This window comes from Lissotriton vulgaris, chromosome 7 (assembly GCF_964263255.1).
Source record: "Lissotriton vulgaris chromosome 7, aLisVul1.2, whole genome shotgun sequence".
Lineage (NCBI taxonomy): Eukaryota > Metazoa > Chordata > Amphibia > Caudata > Salamandridae > Lissotriton > Lissotriton vulgaris.
This window is the reverse complement of record NC_141695.1, coordinates 1,437,512,188-1,437,534,692: the sequence shown is the minus strand read 5'-3', so window position 1 is coordinate 1,437,534,692 and position 22,505 is coordinate 1,437,512,188. Positions and strand designations below refer to the sequence as shown.

General features: G+C 41.3%; 1 protein-coding gene across 2 annotated transcripts in view; it reads left to right on the top strand.

Moving 5' to 3' along the window:
- KIAA1755 (KIAA1755 ortholog) overlaps positions 1-22,505 on the top strand; it is a 696,136-nt gene that overhangs the window by 442,970 nt on the left and 230,661 nt on the right. For both annotated transcript variants that reach the window (XM_086932242.1, XM_086932241.1), the window contains exon 10: positions 2,765-2,913. In XM_086932242.1, the coding sequence (XP_086788368.1) occupies positions 2,765-2,913 (149 nt within the window). The remainder of the gene's footprint in view (positions 1-2,764; positions 2,914-22,505) is intronic.

Here is a 22,505-nt window from a genome sequence, read left to right as displayed (position 1 = left end):
TTCAAGCGCTGCATCAGCGAGGCGCTGTGGGCCCAGGACCTGAATTTGCTGCCTGGCGCTGTGTCAGAAAGCGCCCTGTGCCCAAGATAATTGCCGCAAGTGTGAGCGCTGAGGCTGTGGAGAGCACTGTGAGGAAGAGCGCTGTTATGCCCCAGAACACCTCAGCCAGTGCGAGCGCTGTGGAAGTGTAGAGTGCTATGAGGAGAAACTGTAGTTGGGCCCTGTTGGCCCTGATCAGGCCCATAAAAGCATCTGAACTGGGCCTGGTCCCATTTAAGAATTAACCCCCGGTTAGGGGTCTATTATGGCCCTGGTGATTCTTGCCACTGAGAAGGGTTAACAAGTTAAGGGGCTGCTGGGCCACTAAGGTTAACCTCGGCCTGGGAGTAAAGTTAAGTGCTCATTTTGGCCTTAATACCGGGTTAGTGCTGGCTAATGCAATGGTTAACTTTGATGCCAGGTTTATTCTTGATGCAATATCTCCTTGCTGTAATGTTTATTCCTGATGAATTGGTTATTGATGCTACAGTGATTAATAACTTGCTCCCTTTGCTCACATAATGAAATGTTGACCCCCAGTAAAATGCAAAGGTTATCCTGGCCTAATGAAATGTGGGTTTTTGCATAATGACATGTTGCCTGATCTTTAAGGAAGTGTTTTGTACTCCTGCCTGATGCCAGGGTCTCTGAAACACCTACATTTATATAATGAAAGGTGTCTGCATAGGGAAGGGTTATATGCCAAGTGCAATGTTCCTTAAGTACAACTCCAGGAAATGTTTAATGCTGGGTAATGTAACGTTTTAACCTTTATTGAAATAAGTTACTGCTAATGAGAATATGAATGGCTCTACATGAAATGTTGTTCTCACCTGCGAACAGGATACTTCCTAATGAAAGGTCCCTACTAGATTAAGGGGGTGTTTACCCTGGTATTGGGACTGTTTTAGAGGTCCCAAGGCCCACAGTTTATAGGCCTCAATTCATAAAAGGGTAACCCCTGATTAGAGGATGTAATAGAATGCCTACAGTACCAGGATGAAGAGTATTAGCGAGGGCTAGGCCCAATCCCAGGGATTATCCATATTTCGCCTAGTGTCCTGCTCAGCCTAGCCTTATGCATGGTTGACCTGTTATTAAATGTTTACGTCTGCTCAGAGAAGTGGTTACCTCCTGGATGAAATGTTTATGCATAACTAATGAAAACTTCTGCTCCTGCTGTTGAACTTCTTAATGCCCTAATCTAGGAAATGCTCATTCCTGCTGGGAGTGGTTCTTAAAATGGTTAATCCTGCACCAGGGGAAGTTATTCTTAATGAAATGTTTTTCTCCCACCTAGTACTGCATTTACTGGAAGCCTACAGTTATTTATTTACATGTTTACTGCTGTAAAACGCTCGCCCTTGCTTGGTGAGAAGTGGGTAATATGCCTACAGAACTAATATGATGCAATGTCATTTGGTTGCTTTTGTGATGTATTCCTTACAGGTGCTGATAAGAAGCAAGGCTGAGGTCAGGCCTGTGGTTATCTATTACTTAATATTATCGAATATTTAATATTTATCTTATATTGCATATTTATTTATCTAGTCTCCATTGCCAAGTGTTGAAACATATGAATTTTGAAGAAAACTAATAAGTTATTGATATTACAATTTTTGATTACTCTGACTCTGCTCTATATAAAAGTTATCTAATTTTTATACAAACTAACTGGAGTCGTGTCACTCATTGCGTGCCCAATTTTACTGTCTCAGTGGATGCGTGTGCTGTGTGGTCGCTTTGCACATAATCTTTCGGATGCCTGCCCGCTCGTGCCATGCTACCCTCGGGGTATGTGCAATAGAGAGATTCTTAATCGCAATAGGCTAGTCCGTAAAAGGGCTCTCAACCAAAAACCACGAGTTTAGGATGCTGGTCTGAGTTTTTATCTATGGATTGTGGCAAATGGTATGTATAATGAGGGGGTATTTTTTATCATTTTATGGGTGGATGTTTTAGGATGTAGTTATGTATACACCTAAGTGTACTTTGTTTCTGTCATTTGCACATTGCATTGTATCATATTACGCCTTTGGTTAGTAACACTTTTTTTTGTTTAAAAAAAAAAACATCAATCGACAGAGTTAACTACATGCAATATAGTTTACCCTGATGGACTTTTATATCAAATTTATTGTCTGCATAACTAGTGTGCGGGTTGATAATGGAAGATTTGTTTGTGGTTGCACTACCTTTTAAATCAGTACTTTTCTTCTTTTTTTCTTTCAGTAATTTAGTTGTTAACAGATTTATGTCAATATATCTTATCGAATGTATGTTTTAGTATTTCAAGCACTTTTATGGTCTTCTGTATATTGAATAAAGTAATTCTTGACTTGAATTCACTCATTCCAAATAATGGAAAAAAAAATCAAACATTTGTAGCTCATTCTTTAATTTGTACTATATTTATGTTGTAGCACTCTTGGTTGTTCTGAAATGTACTGTTCATTACCCATGGAGCATGGATTATTCTCTATTAGAAGCTATTTGTATCAAAAAAGTAAAAAATATACATAAAAGATATTTGTGATTAAGTTGGTCATTCTTATCCATGAGCTCCATACTGAAAGGTTGGCAACGGAGTCACCACTTTGCATGTCCTCTGCAAAAACAGATATGCTCAAATCCTCACATTTCTTGGGGGGCTAACATGGCTGATTATGCCTGCAAGGTACAAGGGAATCCTCAAGGTGTTACTGTTTGTATTTAATCTCCATAGGAACCATCGCTGCGCATCATCCAGCACCGCGAGATGATGAAGTCTGTGCTTAGCGACACCAGACTGGTGAACTTGCAGAGAGAAGGAGGAGCCACCCTGGCTAGACTGAGAAAGGAAGCAACCCACTTCAGCTTTTCAGAGGATATCAGGTATAAAAACATTCAGTGATAGTATTTTTTAGATATTCTGCATGTCGTTTCAAATGGATCACTGACAGAATATCGACAGACAAAATATCAACCTACAGAAAAATCGACACTGGAATATCGAAGGCAAGAATATCGACATCGTATCTACAACATGGTAAGTACAAAAATATCGAAACCAAAATATTGATGTTAAAAATATCGTAATTAAAAATATCCGGGTTTTTTTGTAATAAAGAAAAGTGTAAAATAAAGTAAATAATACTTATAAACCAAATAAACATAGTTAAAAATGTTAATAATGTTTACAAATAATAAATAATACATATACAATAATATAACATTAATTAAACATATACATAAAATATATAATATATACTTACTTAATAATAAGTTTGAATAATTATTTTAATAACTTATACATAATTAAAAAATATTATACATTACAAATACATCTACACACATAAAACAATAACATAAATAAAAATTACAAATTATATTTAATACATTAATTTTTTTAATATACTTTCAATATTTTTAACATTAATAATATACTACATTATCAAAAATAATAATACAAATATTAAATAGCTAAATAAATAAAACTACTATTCAAAGTCCCCAAAAAACTACAGTAATGATAACATTGGATAGCGTAACACATAGGGCCTGATTCCGATGCGGTTAGGAAAGGATTCCCACCTAGGGACTGATTCTGATGCAGTTAGGAAGGCCTCCTAATGGCATTTGCTCCTTCCAAATCGGATCGGGAACATGTCTTGCCGACCCTGATCCCAATTATGATGCAGTTAGGAACATATGTTCTCATTGAAGTCAATAAGAATCCAACTAAATCGTATCTGGAAGCATCCGGATGCATCGTACTCCGTAGGTTGGACTCTCCCGATCCGAGTGGGTCGGAAACCATTGCCAAACCGATTCGGTCGGGAAGCTTTCCAATCTGAATCAGAATCAGGCCCTTAAAATTACTATTCCAACTTCAGAAAATGCAACAGTAGGGAAAACGTTGGATAGCGTAGGGGTAAAAATTACTATTCCAATTCCAGAGGGTGCAACAGTAGGGAAAGCGTTGGATAGCATAGGGGTATGAATTACTATTCCAACTCCATTGGGTCCTACAGTAGGGAAAGCGTTGGATAGTGTAGGGGTAAATTTTACTATTCCAACTCTAGAGGGGGGAACAGTAGGGAAAGCGTTGGATAGTGTAGGGGTAAATTTTACTATTCCAACTCTAGAGGGGGGAACAGTAGGGAAAGCGTTGGATAGCGTAGGGGTAAAAATTACTATTCCAACTCCAGAGGGTGCAACAGTAGGGAAAGCGTTGGATAGCATAAGGGTAAAAATTACTGTTCCAACTCCAGAGAGTGAAACAGTAGGGAAAGTGTTGGATAGCGTAGGGGTAAAAATTACTATTCCAACTCCAGAGGGTGCAACAGTAGGGAAAGCGTTGGATAGCATAAGGGTAAAAATTACTGTTCCAACTCCAGAGAGTGAAACAGTAGGGAAAGTGTTGGATAGCGTAGGGGTAAAAATTACTATTCCAACTCCAGAGAGTGCTACAGTAGGGAAAGCGTTGGATAGTGTAGGGGTAAATTTTACTATTCCAACTCCAGAGGGGGGAACAGTAGGGAAAGCGTTGGATAGCGTAGGGGTAAAAATTACTGTTCCAACTCCAGAGGGTGCAACAGTAGGGAAAGCATTGGATAGTGTTAGGGGTACAAATTACTATTCCAACTCCAGAGAGTGAAACAGTAGGGAAAACGTTGGATAGCGTAGAATTTAAATATAACATATTTATAAATAATTTTTGTATTTAAAATAATAAATATTTTTATTTTTAAATAACTCTACATCATTCACAAATACCCATTAATAATTATTAAAAACATAAGTACAATTAAATAATTAATTAACAATATATTAACATTAAAAACCAATATTAATTAATAAATATTAGTCACCAAATAATAAATATTGAACAATGAAATATTTTTCATTACAAAAAATATTAATTATTTAAAATGAATTCACAATTAAAAATATTAAACAATAACATTATTTTTCATACCAAATAATACTTTTCAGGAAACATTGATTACCAATTAATTAAAAACATTTTCCAATTAATAGAAATTAATTACCAATAAAAATATGAATTGCCAATTAACAGAATTAATTACCAATTAAAACATTAATTACAAATTAAAAAAATTATTTACCAATTAAAAACATTAATTACAAATTAAATAAAATATTTATCAATTCAAATATTTAATTGGCAATTAATAATTAGTTAAAAATAAAATAATTATCCATACCAATAAACAAAAATAAATAATTAATTAAATTAAATTACTTCCCACCCTATACACAAAAATTAATTACAATAATTTATAATTCCTAAAAATTATTAATTAATTTTGTATATTTAAATTACTTCCCACACTATTCCCCTATAAACCCACAACCCGCTACGGTGCCAAAACATAAAATTACTTAAAAATAACATTATTAATATGTAAAAATAGTACACATATAATTTAAAACAAGTAAAATACTTAACAAAAAACATATTACAGATACATAATAAAATACATAACAATAATACAAATATCAGTATTAGTAACATCGAGATTAGTTACATCGATATATAAATGCTATCGATATTACTAACTTCGATATTACTTACATCGATATAAAAAAAATCGATATTACTTACCTTAGGGTCGCTATTCTGTCCAACGATATTCTTGACCTCGATATTCTGTACCTTCGATATTTCCAACTCGATATTTTTGTAGGTCGATATTTTAAACTCGATATTTAGACTGTGCACCGTTTCAAATACATTAGCTTTAGGTCATGTTGATCCCTTAAGAATGATTAATCATGTGGGCAGGTTGGATTTCAATCAATCAGTAGATTTGTAGAGCTGTTCTTGTCACCCATGAGGGCATACAGGTGCTGGCTGGGTTCAGTTGATTAGCCGAATAGCCAAGTCCTTAGGAACTTTTAGAACTCTGGAAGAGATGGGGAGGTCTGTAGATGAAAGGGTAGCTCGTTCCATGTCTTCGCTGTTAGATAGGAGATGGAATGATCTCTGTATCTGCTTTGTCGAATGATGAGGGTGAGGGTTAGAGAAAGGGATGCAGAGCAGAGGTGTCTGGTGGAAGTTCTGGCGGTGGTTCTAGTAGGCGGGTCCACAGTTGTGTAGGGCCTTGTATAAATGGATCAGGAGCTAAAAATGACATCTTTCTGTATAGGGAGCCGGTGGAGTTCCCTGAGGTAGGGGGTGATGTGGTTTCATCTAGGCAGATCCAGGACAAGTCTGGCTGTGGCATTCTGTATGGTCTGTAGTTGCCAGAGGTGAGCTGCCATACCTGCGTAGAGAGCATTTCCATAGTCCAGTCGGCTGGAGTTTAGGGCCTTTTTAATGGTGCATCTTGAGCTTTGGGAGGAAGAGACGGAGTTGGCCTGAGTCGTCATGGTTAGCTTGTTGTCCAGAATGATGCCTAGGTTCCTAGCATGGTCAGTGGGGGTAGTCGGCGTTCTGATGCCACCAGGATGCATCCCATGGGGAGTGTTTGTTTCTGAAAATCAGTAACCCTGTCTTGTCCATGTTAAGCTTCAGGCAGTTGCCCTTCATACAGTTGGAGATGTCTGTCATGCAGCTGTGGAAGTTGGTCTTTGTGTTGGTGGTATCTTCGGAGAGGGAGAGGATGAGTTGTGTCTTATTGGCATAGAATATGTCGTTGAGTCCGTGGTTTTTGGCGGTACTAGCCAGAGGTGTCATATAACTGTTGAAGAGGGTAGGGCTGAGTGAGGATCCTTGAGTTCTCCACAGATTATTTCCTTGGGTTTGAAGGGGGAAGGAGGACTTTTTGGTTTCTTCCAGTGAAGAAAGAGGTGATCCACCTGAGAGCTGCTTCTTCAATGGCTATGTTCTGCAGCCTTGTGATAAGTGTGTGGTGGGAGTGTGTGGTTTCAGGTAAGATAAGATCTCAATAGACTGTGTATTTGGTCCACATATATAGTGAAGCGATTCTTTTTGTCCTTGAGCATAGTAAGTAGGCTGCGGAACAAGTACCTACTCCATAGGCTTTTTACTGCTTTGAGAAACATATTAAACATCTAGTTCAGGAGAGCTGGAGAGCTGGAGAACTGGACATGATTGCTTTCCTTCCAGCTGCAGTTAGGTAAGTAAAATTCCCTTTTAAAAAGCTGAAATGCCCTGTGTGGGCGTGCCTTCCATCACAGGGCTGACACAGTAGGAAAGTAAGAACTGCTCTCTGATTGACTGGTTTCCTCTTCAGTGCTTTTGGGGTGTTTGGACAAAATATTGAGTTATAAATATCGGAAGACAGAAAGATTGGAAATAAAATGTTTGAGGCATGTGAGCTGTAGATCACATGCTTTGCATACTCCTGCCATCTAGTGTTGAATCCGGATATTTGCAAGTCCAATCCAAGAAAACACTCTGCAACCGTTGGGATAGATGTTGCGACATGCAGAGCCAACACACCGGTTCCATTTGGGACCTCTTTGCAGAAGATTCCGAACAAGAGACCGATGAGGCACTAGGGGCTCAGGATGAACAGGAGGATCAGATATCGGTCTCCGAATCTGGCTCCGATGGGGAGGAAGAGATTCCGCAAGGTCAGTGTATCATGAATACGGAACCTCCCCTGCCCCAAATTCCCACTCAGACTAAGAAAAAGGCTCCGGTCCCACCTCTGCCTTCTGGCCATGGTTGGCACTGACAAAAAGTTTCCAACGCCCCGCCTTCCGGCTCAGCCACGAAACTCACGTTTAATTTTTCCGGTTCAAGATCGAGTCATCCACACTCAGGCACCGAGCCGAAACCTACCGGTTCGAAACTGAAACCAGTATCAGGCCCAACTCCTTCGACACCAAACTATCTTTGGATCCGCAATCTTCAGCACCGAAGACAACAAAATCATTGGCACCAAAGCACAAAGATGCTCCACAACCATCCCACCAGCCCTGTTTAAACAACACGCCTTCAAAACTGGACCCGAAACAAAAGGAACTGTATATTAATCCAAAAACTGGACATATTGCAACCAAATTGCGTCATAAATGCAAATCTGATTCAGAGGACACTTACCACATTCCTTTTAAATGGAAACATGTTGGTACTAACCCTTCTCCTCCTCCTCCTTTACCTTCTTCCCCACAAACACAGCATTTACTAATAACGCCTACTAATTCACCACTAACACCTGATGATCAGGATGATATGGATGGGGATGGGATGGGGGCAATGATTCTTCACGTGCAGACCACTGGAAGGATTATAATACAGACTTTCCCACAGATAATGACCCTGATCTTTTTCCTCCCAAGCCTTCTCCACTAGATGATAATGTAGGCTACATAGAGCTGCTAAGCAGGGCTGTGGAATATCATGGGGTACAGTTACATAAGGAATCCCTGGAGGAGGATTTCCATCTTGAAACCCTTAGTAGTTCCCAAAAAACCACACACACATTCCCTATGATTAAAGGTATGTGAAGGTATGTGGACAACATATATTACGACCTTGTTGGTGCACTTATTCTTACCCTCAGGATAGATAAAAAGTATAAACCTGCACCATCAGAGATCCAGCTTTCATTAAGGGTCAGTTACCTTTAAACTCTTTGGTGATCTCTAATGCCCGTAAACTGGCCAATTTACAGACATCAGTGGATGCTCCACCTCCAGACAAAGAGTCAAAAAGTCAAACCTCATAGACGCATCTGGGAAAAGAGTAGCCTCTCAAGCTGCACAGTATTGGTGTATCGCTGATACCCAGGCCCTTTTAGCCAGGTACGATAGAGCACACTGGGATGAAATGGAACAATTGCTCCAGTTTCTACCAGATGAACACAAAGCCAAAGCCCAAGACTTAGTGCAAGAGGGACAGCTCATCTCTAATTCTTCAATCAGGTGTGCATTAGATGCAGCCGATACTGCAGTTAGAATTGTTAATACTAGTGTGTTGCTAAGAAGACACGCATGGTTAAGGATTTCAGGTTTTAAACCCGAAGTTCAGGCTTCTATTCTTAACACACCATCCGACAAACAACATTTCTTTGGTCCTGCAGTAGACTGGTCCTTAGAAAAAATGAAAAAGGACACAGATGTGGCAAAATCTATGGGGGCCCTACAGTCCCCTTCCAACTGTGGGTTCTTTCGGCACACCTTCTATTGTGGGGGGTCCAAAAATATATCTTAAGACACTTCCACTACATCATACAAGGGCAACAATCAACCCTCTTCCTCAAAATGTTTCTTTAGAGGAGGCTACATAGGCAACAATGGCAAGGGTAGAGGGAGGTGTTCTACAACACGTACCCCCCCTCAAATACCAAACAGTGACTTGCCTACGATTCCCCCGATCATTCAGCATATGTCGGGTGACGTCTTTCACAATTCCTCCCAGTCTGGCAGTCAATAACAACAGACATATGGGTTTTAGGAATTATCCGTTCTGATTATTGCCTGGAGCTTACCAACAATCCTCCAAAATTCTCCCACGTTTACTCAAAATTTCACCAGGTCATCTACACCTCCCCAAACAGGAGGTTTAGTCTCTCCTTTCAAAGTGAGCCATAGAGCCCGTACCACTGCAATATCAAGGGTGCAGCCTATACTCCCTGTACTTTCTAATACCCAAAAGGGACAGCTCTCTGGGACCCATTCTAGACCTCAGAGAGTTAAATCACTACAAACAGTCAGATCATTTTCACATGGTGGTACTTCAGCAATTGGTCCTACTTCTACAGCAAGGCGACTTTATGTCTACTCTTGACTTAAAAGACACATATTTCCATATTCCAAGACATCACACTCACCGCAAATATCTCAGAATTGTGGTAGTGGGTCAGCATTACCAGTTTAAAGTGCTTTAATTCGTAGTCACCACGGCCCCCAGAGTATTTACCAAATGCCTGGCAGTGGTCGCTGCTCACCTGCGAAGACAACATATTCCTGTCTTCTCGTACTTAGACAACTTGCTCATCAAAGCCAATACTTACAGAAAGTGTCTCCAGCACACTCACATAACACTACAGTTACGGAACCAACTAAGATTTACCGTCAATGTGTTGAAGTCTCATCTCCAACCTTCCAAAACACAGACCTATCTAGGAGCCACCTTAGATACTCAAAAAGCTCTTGCCTTTCCCAGTGCAGCCAGAATTCGCAATATTCAGGGCTCTAATCACTCAGTTTTAGCCCACACACCCACTACCAGCTTGAGTGTATATACAACTGCTGGGAATGATGGCCTCTTGCTTTATGATTGTCCCTCATGCAAGGCTTCACATGTGTTCCCTTCAGGAATGCTTAGCGAGTCAGTGGAACCAATCTTTTGACTGATCTAGTGTTGGTAAACGGCCGCACCTGTCGCTCTCTGCAGTGGTGGAACCCACAAAATATATCAAAAGGGCGGCCCTTATTAGACCCGGTTCCACAGACAGTACTAACAGCAGACGCGTTGCTCAATGGTTGGGGAGCTCATCTCCAGAATCACAAAATTCAAGGCTTGTGGAGTCACAACCAAAAGGCTCTCCACATAAATTATCTAGAGCTGCTAGCAGTGTTTCTAGCATTCAAAGATTTTCAAGTTCACTTTGTAGACAAAGCTGTCCTAGTCAGCACCGACAATATGACAGCTATGTACTATATACAAAAACAGTGGGGGGGACATCCTCTCCAACTGTCGCACCTAGCTCAATACTTTTGGATATAGGCCATACATCACAAAATGTATCTCTTAGCAAAAAACCTTCCAGGAGTAAACAATCAGATTGCCGACCTTCTCAGCAGACTGAGGCAGCAAATCCATGAGTGGGAACTCCACCCTCAATTTCGCCTCCTGTACTTTAAATATTGGAGGTTTCCTCAAATAGATCTTTTTGCCACACACTAAAACGCAAAATGCACAAACTTCGCCTCCAGGTATCCACGCCCACTCTCCAAAGGCAATGCACTATCAATGAACTGGTCAGAGATATTTGCATATGCTTTCCCTCCTCTCCCACTCATTCCATCAGTGGCTCGGACACTCAGGCAAATATCCCCCACACTCATCCTATTAGCTCCCATGTGGGCCCGTCAACTAAGCATGGGCGGAAAATCCGTTACGCTCGCGGATTTTGCGGATTTTCGGTAAATTCGCAATCCGCGAACGCTCGCGAATTTACCGAAAATCCGCAAATTCGCACGCAGCGGATTTTTTTTTCTTTGCGGTGTAAGTTCGCAATTGCGAACATGTAGGTGCGGCGGGCATCAACAATCTCGCACTCGCGAAATTACAAAAATTGCAATTCTGCACAAGAAATCTACTAGCAAGCAGCATAGACCTTCTGAAAATGATGATTTTGTATCAGAATAACTCCTCAGGTTGACATTTGCCTGCACTTTTTTGGATTTGAGGCCTTTTGATTTTCTTTGGATAACTTTTGGATTAGAAATCAACTTTCTCATATAAGCTTGGTGGGGCATTACAGTTGCTGTAATGCTGTTCTGCAGAAAAACGAGTTTTGCAAAAGTGAAAGCAGGTTCAAAAGTTCAAACTCATCATTAGTAACCGTTCCCTGTAGTGCTTCCTGACAAGGGCCCCTCCAGAGTTCAGTTGCTAGTTGCAACAATTGTATGACCCTGCTCTGACCCTCACAGCAGGCTCATAGAATAGCTACAAGTAGGCCACAAAGGTCCTGGAAAAAAAAATTGCACTGCAACAGAAAGCAAATTACAGATAAGGAAGCAGGTGCCAGACTGGAATTTTAAAACAGTGACACATTAATAAATCAACCCCAAATTAATTCATGTCAGTTGAAGCAGGCAGGTGTGCTTGCTTTTTCCCCCCATAATCTACAGTGATGATGAACCAGAGGGTGGCATTGATGTACCAGAGGGTGGCATGGGTGAAACAGAGGGTGGCAGGGGTGAAACAGAGGGTGCTGGGAACCTGTGATGATGAACCAGACGTAGAAACAACATAATCGTGACCGTTGCGAGCCGACATGTAAGTTCGCAATTGCGAACTGTTACAAAACCCTTGCGAACTGTCAGAAATCCTTGCGAACTGGCAGAAATCCTTGCGAACACAAAAAAAATCCGCAAATTCGCGAGAATTCGCGGATTTTGCGGATTGCGAGTTCGCAAATTCGCAAAATTCGCAAACGCCAGATTCGCAAAATTCGCCCATGCTTACCGTCAACCTTGGTTCATGACCCTCTTGGAGCTATCATTAGTTCCACATCAAAAGCTACATCTCACATCCAGTCTCCTCACACAGAGCCATGGAGAAATCAGGCACCCAGATCCCAAACAACTCAACCTATCGACATGTCTCCTGAAATCATAGAGTTTGGATATCTGAATTTTCCTCCAGACAGTATGAACATTATCAGAGAGGCCTGAAGGCCTACCACAAGAGCTTGTTATGCAGTTAAGTAGAAGCGATTTGCTATCTATTGCAAAAATAACAATATGTTATGTTATGTTATAAGTCATTTATAAAAGCTCAACATACACCGGATAGGTTTCTTGGCGCTAGGGAGCAGGGCACTACGAAAAGGATGAAATTAGGTGAGATGACTATCTATGAGTCGAATAGGGAGGGGGAGCGAGTTCCACAATTTGGGAGCCAAATTCGTGAAGCACAGCCCGCCGTGTTTGATTCGTTTCAATCTTGGAGTGCTCAAAAGACGTTGGCAAGATGGCCGGAGATTGCGAGAAGGAATGTATTTCTTGATCTTGTTAGAAATGAACTCCAGACCGGAGTCCATCAAAGCTTTATGTACAATACAACCCAATTTAAATGCACTGCGTTGCCTCACAGGGAGCCAGTGAAGCTGCTTCAACAGGGGTTTGACATGATGACGGGAAGAAAGTGAGAAAATAAGCCTAGCCGCATGATTCTGTATCAGTTGCAGTCGTTGCACTTGGTAGGCTGGGATGCCAGCATAAAGCGAATTTGCAAAATCCAGTCTGGAAATAATTAGTGCCTGAACAACCAGAATGGATGCTTCTTTAGAAAGAAATCGTATGATCTTTTTTATTTTTCTTAACATGAAGAAGCAGACCGAGACCACTGAGTTGATCTGTGGGTTCATGGATAAGTCCTTGCTTATCGTAATACCCAAGCTCTTCGCCGTTGCGGCAGGAGCAGGAGGGGGTCCCAAGGAAGTCGGCCAAAAGTTAGAGTTCCAAGGTTTGGCGTTCCCACCTGTCAGGATCAGCTCCGTTTTGTTTGGGTTTAATTTAAGCTGGTTCAGGTTCATCCAATTGCTGATAAAGGTCATTATATCACGCAGGTGACTTTCAGATGAACAGGTAGGATGTAAATAAAAAATTAGTTGCAGATCGTCTGCATAATTGAACACCAAGACATTCATCTCCCTCAAAGCTGTGATCAGGGGTTGCATGTAAAGATTGAACAGGAGTGGGGATAAGGAGGACCCCTGCGGAACTCCGCAGGGGAGTCTGCCTTTCGGAGAGCAATATTGACCCAAACGGACGGATTGAAACCTGTCGGACAGTAACGACTGAAGCCATTTCAGTGCTCGTCCCCCCACACCAGCACTGCGGACACGGTCGACCAAGATGTTGTGGTGGACGGTGTCAAATGCCGCCGATAGATCGAGGGGGATTAGAGCCTGAGAAGAGTTTTGATCTGCTCCTTTGCGAAGTTCGTCCATGACCGAGAGAATGACTGTTTCAGTCGAGTGAGCAGGTCTAAAGCCAGCCTGGTTGGGATCTAGATGAGAAGAAGCTTCGACAAAGGAACTCAGACAACCAGCCACATGAGCCTCCAAGATCTTACTGAGATAGGGTAAAAGGGAGATTGGACGATAATTGCTCATGACCTGAGAGTCGACTCCAGGTTTCTTCAAGATAGCAAGAATCTCGGCCACCTTAAAGGATTCTGGGACCACGCCACTGCTGAGTGACGAATTGAGAAGGGATATAGGAGGTGCCGGGCATACTGTGAAGGCTTCACGCAAGATATGGGGGGGCACTGTCAAGGGGAGAGCCTGACTTGACTTTGATCATCAACTCTGAGAAAGAGTCCAAAGTAATGGGGGAAAATTGGTTAAAGGACACTGGTGTCTGACCTGCCGGACGTGGTGAGTGAGGGTGGTCGGTTTAGGAATACTCGTTTTTATTGCAGTAATTTTGTCAAAAAAGTAATGGTTTAATGAGTCGCAGAGCTACTGAGAGTGCTCAGATGGTGCAGTCCCTCTTGCCGGACCTGTGAGTTCCTCTACAATTGAGAAGATCTCTTTAGATTTGTTGGCTGAGTTCGCTATTTTTGCGGAAAAGTACTCCGTTTTACATAAGAGAATAAAAGATTTGTATTCTCTTAAGAGAAGTAGGTACGTTAGTTTAAGTGCCGGGTTGAAGGGTCTCCTCCACTTCCGTTCAGCTTGTCGAAGTTTTAGCTTGGTTTCTTTAAGTTCTGGGGAGAACCACTTTTGGGCATCATGGGGTCTGTGTGTTTTAATGTTTTTTTGATGGGCGACTATACCGCATGCGTTCTCCAGCCATGTGGTGAGATTTGCAGATTGGCTAGAGGTAAATAAGTCTTGAGTCTGGGGGGCTGTGTTGGCCGATAAAGTGTGAAATTTCTCGATATTTGCTCGGTTCCAGTTCCTGGCTATCATACTGCCAGGCATGGAGGTGACAGCTGCAATGGTATCCGGGATCGTAAATGTGATCAAGTAGTGGTCAGACCACACGCAAGGAGTAATTGTTATGGGTGAGATAGGTAAATTCTGGGTCCACACTTGATCTAAGATGTGTCCCTTGTTGTGCGTAGCGGAATGTATATGCTGAGTGCAATTTAAGCTAGTCAAAATCTCCGTAAATTCCCTAGATATAGGGTCTTCCCTGCTATTCTCCGGCCAGTAATTGAAGTCACCGACTATCAACACCCTAGTGTGGTTGATCATGAGTTGCGCGGCCAGATCCCCGAATGCTTGGGGAAATGACGGCATGGATTGGGGTGGGCGATATACAACCATACATACTAAAGGGACCTGGTGTTTTTCCAATTTTAGTGTTAAAATTTCTGTATGCGGGACTTGAATGGTAGTCAATGAAGTGAACTGGTGCTTTTTGTTGATGATTGCCGCCACCCCCCTCCCGTTTTGCCCGTTGCTCTGTCTACCTGAAGAATATAATAGGGGTCTGGAATAGCAGCTAAAATATCTGGGGTGGATTCAGGGGTCAGCCATGTTTCTGATAGGAAAAAATATCCGGTCTATTTGTGTTCAGCAGGGAGAATATCTCTAACTGATGTTTGCACATGGAGCGAGTATTGAGATAGTAAATTAACGATTCGCTTTTCTTGTGCGTGTCGGCGGGGATTTAAAATCAGTTTTAACATAAAAATGGGGGCGGACAGATTTAGAAGTTTGAGCCACAGTTTGACCAACATGGGTAGATGGATGGTCAGCCGCCAATAATCCATGATGCTTCAAGGTGCATCTGAGAGCATAATCAATCGTGTAATCACCTTGGAGATGCACTAGTTGATCTATGGAGTAGGTTCTTGCTTGGGCATAATGACGGGTCCCGGTCCCCGGACGGGCGCAGACTGGCTTGCCTTTGGCGCGCCGCCGGTGCGCCCACTGCGCGCGTCCGCTGCACGATGGCCAACTTATCTGGCTATATGGGGGAGAGACGGCAACCACTAGACCGTCCCCTCGCAGCCCACCGGAAGTGAGGAAAAGATGGAGAGATCAGAGAAAGCAAGACCCTCCCTCCATGTCAATCGAGCAAGCTTGCGGTGGACCGGGGAGGTGGAAAGAGGATTCCCGAAAGCGGGAGAAACAAGCCCAGCTAGTGCAAAAAGTACAAGTTTAAAATAGCAGGTAACACAAGATAACACTGGTGCCTATTTACAAATAGCGTGCCAATTTACATTTCTAGTTGCCGTTATTAGGGTAAAAGCAATGCGACTTTAGTTTGCGGGTAAAATTCCTTTTTAAAACAGTAAAAGAATGCTGCTTCACAAAGTGAGCCTGTCACCTGGGTATCAATCCTTTGGATGCTTCTATACAAAATATAATCTGTTATTCATTACATCTACAGTGGTCAGACTTAGCTTACACATCCATCCGCTTACATCTTGCTGCAATAGCCGCGTACCTACAAAATAGACAGCACTTGACTCTGTTTGGAGTACCAGTTGTTGAAGCATTTATGGAGGGACTGAAAAGAATTATACCACCAAGACTTCCACCTGCCCCACCGTGGAATCTTAACATAGCCCTTACACGATTAATGGGTCCACCTTTTGAGCCAATGCATAAATGTGAACTGCAATTTCTCTCATGGAAAATCGCTTTCCTCATTGCAATTACTTCACTGAGAAAGAGGGGTTGAGCTACAGGCGCTAACCACAGAAGAGCCTTTTTTCCAAATTCACAAGGACAAAGTGGTGCTTCGTAAAAACCCTAAAGTTCTACCTAAATTAGTATCTGCCTTTCACATTAATCAATCGGTTGAATTTCCTGTGTTCTTTCCTCAAACAGATTCTGTGGCAGAACGAGCTCTGCACACTTTAGATTTTAGAAGAGCTTTGTTATATTACATAGAAAGATAAAAAACATTTCGAAACACAAAACAATTGTTTGTAGCTTTTGCTCACAGCACCACCCTCCACAATGCTGGGAATGCACTGTGTGCATTGTCATGCACAAGGTGACAGACACTGCGTGACCCCCCATGTGCACCCCCCAATACCCTGGGGGCCCGCAACGGGCCCCCGACAGCACCACGGAAAGGCTGCTACCCGCACCCATGCTAATATGGATTGCGGTGTCTAACAGACACTGTCACCTTATCTAGCCCCTTTTCTGCCTGGTCAACCGGCGGAAAAACGGCGGATGGCCTTTCTGTCCGCCGGGGTCCCCATGCCAAACTAATATGGCGGGGGAAATGGGTGGCGGGCGGAGGGAAATGTAGGGCGGATCACCACTGCCATGTGGGCGGTGGCGATCCGCCCTACATCGTAATCAGCCCCTAAGTATCAGAGCATGATATTGTGGTAAGCGATATTTTTGACACAATAATTGTTTACCATGATATTGTGTCAGTGATCCGCTATGGGTTATTGAGGAGTTTAAAGGTAGATTGCATTTGGTTTTACTGTAATCTTCACTGGCTCTGCACTTTTTATTAGTCGGATTTCTTTACCTGAGACATTCCATCCCACTGTATGTATTAACTCCTTGACCGCGGCCCAAATTCATTCACTGTGCTGGGGAAATAATGAGTGGGCGGGGTTCGGCCCTTGGCCTTCCTCCACACACGCCCACTGTGTTGTCGGACGGCCGGGGGGCGTCTGACGCATGCAAGGGGTTAAATCAAGAGGCAGGTCTTCTTTTTTAAGGACTGGAAAGGGCTGAACGTTTAAGTCTTGTGATTTTATTTTGAAATCTATAGCTTCATCCTGAGTTTGAATTGTGACACCATTAATTGTACACTAAAGGCTTCACTACGATGTAGGTCAGAAACTACACTGCCCGACTCCTTGTCGGATCCGGTTCCAACAGACTTGCGGTGGGTGGTTCCACCCGACTGATTACGATGCTTCCAAACACCATTCAGAAGGAATCCCATTGACTTCAATGGGAGCCTGTGCTCGGACCGACAACACAGGCTCCGATTGGAAAAATCGGTGTCTGCGGAAAACCTTGCCCCGGTCGTGGACACCCCATGGTGCCTGCCACACTGTGCATAGTTTCACAGGGGGGGGGGGTCCCTTGGGTACCCCCTTAACCCCAAACAGGAAGACTCAGTATGAGGGGGTCTGCTAGGGGCACCCAAAGTCAGTTTCCAACAGCCTTTTCATGTCGGACAGACCGAGTCAGAAAGGCTTTTGGAATCTGACATTGTAATTGGTCAGGCAGAAACGCTGGCCATTGAGCTGGACGAATTGGCTCCAACCGACACGGATTCTCGGAATGCCTGTTGGAACTGATTCGGAATTCCCCTTCTGACCACGAGCATAGTAATCAGTCGGTTGGAATTGTTTCCGACCGAGTCGGGCGGATCGGTTCCGACACGGTCTAGGGGAATCAGACTGTCGGTCCGAAGCTTTCAGACCAACATCACAATGAGCCCCTAAATCACGGAATTCATCTTGCAAAGCAAATCTCTATCTAGCAAATTAACCAGAATTGATTCACACAATATGAATTGGGGATGCTTTTCAATTAACAGAATTTTTACAGAAACATTTGCTGGAATCTGATTAGTTATCTGCTTCTTTTCCAAAGCAAGATAGATTTGGGACCGCCATAGAATGAGCCGGGGAGTGGGTAGCATGTATATCAATCAAAAAAGATGCTGAGCGGTCATTCACCTCACCATCTACATATGGGCCACTTTGGTCTACCTCTAGAGTTCTGCCCCAAGCATGCAATCCTCCTCCCTACTCAGCCACTGCCATTGCAATTAGGATTTACACAGAAAAACCAGAATCTAATAAATTCACTTGCTGGTATCTAGCAGTTCTCTAAAAATGGTTCATCTGCACTACACCAAGTTTCTCATTCAATTTCCAAATTGACCAAAGTTTAATGCTATTTATTAATTCATCCATATTGTGTGAAATTAATTTCTCTATGCTGATTGTACCGTGCAAAGTTTCTGCAAACTCAGTCTTCAATTTAAAGACATCAATTTCTCTCCTTTCTGGTTCAACTTTCTGAACTACAGTCACTGTAGTAACTGTATCAGAAGTAGGAGCAGTATTCGTTCTACTAGGACCGCTACAATCTCCCATGAAGCAGTAGATATTGGAGCAGTAGGGATGGGAAATGTAATCGTACTTGGCTCTCCCACTTACATATTGTGAGGTGGCCTGGATATTTGCAGATCACTGGAGAAGTTCTGGAATCTAGTAAATAATATAAAAATATTTTTATTTGAATTATTTTTTGTATTTTTCTTTTCTCTCATTTTTTTCTCATGAATTTCCTTTGTATCCAGTTCATTGACAACTGCAGGAAATGCACCCAGACTCAGCATTCTGTCCTCTCTTTACATGCTATTCTGCATGCCCCATCTTGATTCCAGCCAATACTTCACAGCATTTTTAACCTAATCCTTCATTCTTTTTTGCTCCTTTTTTCATAGCAACATTATCCAATTCATTCAATGCCTTGAATTTTATAGGTCTATGTTGTGGTTTTCTCTCATGCATTTTCTATATTAAGTATTCAAGCTTTCTCACATTGAAAGAACGTTCTAAAGGAAATTACATGTTGTTGTCATCAGATGTTATCTTATTAAATTCGTTTAACCATAGGCACATATGAAAACGTTCTGGAGAATCTTCTGGAGGAATCTTTTCTCCCTCAATCTCAGGAACTTTAAGCTTTTTGAGTGTCGCACCCATTTCCGCTCGAACCGATTATTATGATCAAACGACATAAAACAAACAAATGACAAGTTTCTGATCACTGTGTGGCTGTGGCAAAGGTCAATCAATCACAGCACAAACTACAACAGCAACTGACCAGTGACAGACCAACTCGCTATGATGCTTCACCAGTCCCAGTGCTGCTCCTCAGTGACACTCAGCCTAATACAGCGTAGTTCTCTGTTACTGTGCAAACTAGCCAATCACAGCATGATTCACCACAATGCAATGTTTTCAAAAGCATAATGAAAACCCACAAACAAATGACAAAATATCCTGTCTGTTTTCCTAAATAAGGGGTGAAAAGTAAATAAATCAATTTCACTCGGAAAAGAATGAATACCTCAAACCAAGTTCTTGACCAGGGGTAACTCACCCCGACCAATATGTCTATTTCTGTGCAAATAGAAGTAAAATACCTTCATCTAAACTAATACACCATGCAACAAAAAACGTTTAGTAATTCAAAAATGTCCCTAGCTCATTGTGTATGTGGCACCCACAAAACACACCACCACTTTGTAAAAAGTTCAAAAAAATATATCTTGAGATCTTGGATTTGAATAAATCTGTTAACCTTAAACCACAAAAATCCAACATTTTCGACACAAATACAATGATTCAGCACTTTTCACAATAGCACCTAATTATCGCCAACTCACAAATATGACATCAAGATCACAGTAATTACACCACCTAATGACCCACACAACTACAACTCCTACAATACATTACTTTACTAGAGCCACAAAGAATCACAATGCATTTCACCCTACTAATAATCTCACTCCTTTGTTTGGGAGCTGCTCTGTTGGTCACATCATGGAAACCAGAGACTTCTGTCTGCACCCAGAATAAGGAAAATGTGTTTCTAGATATATCTATTATATCATCTTCAATTGCAGTTCTGCATATGGGCCCCTAAAACTAATGGCAATATTTCTGATAGTCTGTCATGTTAGAAATAAAGAGCTTAATGTGGGGTTGGGCTCAGAGTTGGCCTCACGAATAGATTTAGGAATGTGTCTCTAAAGATGAGATTCAAAACAACATTTCATATAACAATCAAGAATTAGATATGATTCAAAGAGGCTCACATCAGTACTTTGGGAATCATAAAGTTGTATTCAAATATTAAGGCTTAGTACATAAGGCAACAATATAGCAATGCCAATCAAGATGCATAATATTTCAGTTACAAGCATAAAGCTAAGAAATCATATAAAATAGATGCAGCATGAGAAAACACCTCTTTTCACACTCATAATTTATTCCATCTTTGGAATACTTTGCTTTAGAAATTTTGAGCAAAAGAATATGACGCAATTCAACACAATAATTGAGTTAGAATCATACTACACATACTCTCACAATATTATCAGCAACTCACCAACCTTTGCAAATCCCTTTCCAATTTCACTAAACCAAGAACCAACTGATTCCCACAAACCATACTCTTCAAAAACCGTTGCTTCTTGTGAAACATTACTAATATCACCTATATATTCATTAATATACTTTCTGTTCTTAAGGAGGAAGGTACAGCATAGTTGTACCTTCAACGCATGGAAGACTTCACTGTGTTTCAAGAGCAAAATATTTAAAGCTAGACAATTTTGCGTAATCACAGCATGCATAGCTATTAATTTTTTAATTATGTGAGTTAATGCTCCAGCAGTGTTAGAAGCAAGGCAGTCTGCAAGCATTGACAACTTTCTAATTTTCAAATCATTCAAAGTCACACCAACAGAAGGAATCCTAGTGCCAAGGGCACATCTAACACAATTTGTCCAAAACCATGTTTCACTCTTTTCAACCCAACTGCATTATTCTTTTCATTCACATGGTAAACCCGTGGGAATAGCAAAGCAAGATAGCAACTTCCTGACGAATTATGTGGTAGGTTAAAATAGACATTCCTACCACAAATGCAGTAAATTCCTCTCAGTATGGTTTATTCATCAATCAAAATACTTATCTTCAAATAATAATTCCTTTCCCCCATTTTTTCCGACTAGTTATATTGTACTGCTACTTTTTTCTCCATCCTCAACCTAGGATACACATTTGAAGTTCTACATTTCTTTTCAGTCTCTATTTGCATCTTAATCTCTCTTGCATCTTCCCAATTCCTCATAATTTTTAACTTTCTTTCATTGCGTTCCTTAAAAAAAACCACATCCTTCACTTCAACTATACACAAACTCATTTTTAGTCACAGTAATATTTAAGTTATGTTTAATTGTTAGAAAAAGATTCACGATTCCCAAGATCTTCGGTTTCAGGAAGTTCTTCCAAAAGAAAAAAATTGAAGTCTGTAAGAAATTGAGCTAAGATCTCTCTGCCATGAAATACATTTACACAAACATTACAATAACATGGATATCTAAGAGGTAATTGCAGATAAGTTGACCCCTCAGAAGTGACTTAGGTAGATATGTTCAAACATAGCAATCCTTTTATATGCATGACGTTGGTACCCTCAGCCAATAAATTTGGTTAGATTTTCTCTCTAAAAAGCCTACCACACCTAGGGATCAATTCCCTTAGTAATAGATTAGCTACTGTAATGATGTTACGTTTAGTTGGATAGACTTTTCCCCATTTTGACAATAAGCAAAAGTACCTAAGACCATTTTTTGGACAGGCAATTCAACATATTCTGCTTGTATTCTGGTGAATGGTCCTATGTGACTCATGTCCGCCACTGTTCATTTCCTGAATTAATCTCTGGCATAAATCTTCTGCTATAGACCTGCTATAGATCTAAAGAGTGGATTATACCAAATAATACCACTATTTCTTAAAAATTCTCACCATTGCATTTTTTAATTCAGCCAAAGTCCAAGGAATAGCAAAATGAAGAAGTAAAATTTGGTCAACCCCTAGAATGGGAGTTTAGGGGTCTCTAAATAACCCCCTTAGTAACAATATTATTCCTTCATGAAGTATTATACACTCTAAGAACCTTGGAGGGTTACTTAGAGTTTTGTAGATAGGGTCTAGGACTACGGAAGAAGGACCACTCTGCTGTCCCCAACCCCCTCTACGGGCATGAACACAAATAAAGTACCCTTAAAGGTCAATACATTTTTTTCAGGAAAAGACATCGGAAGTAAAC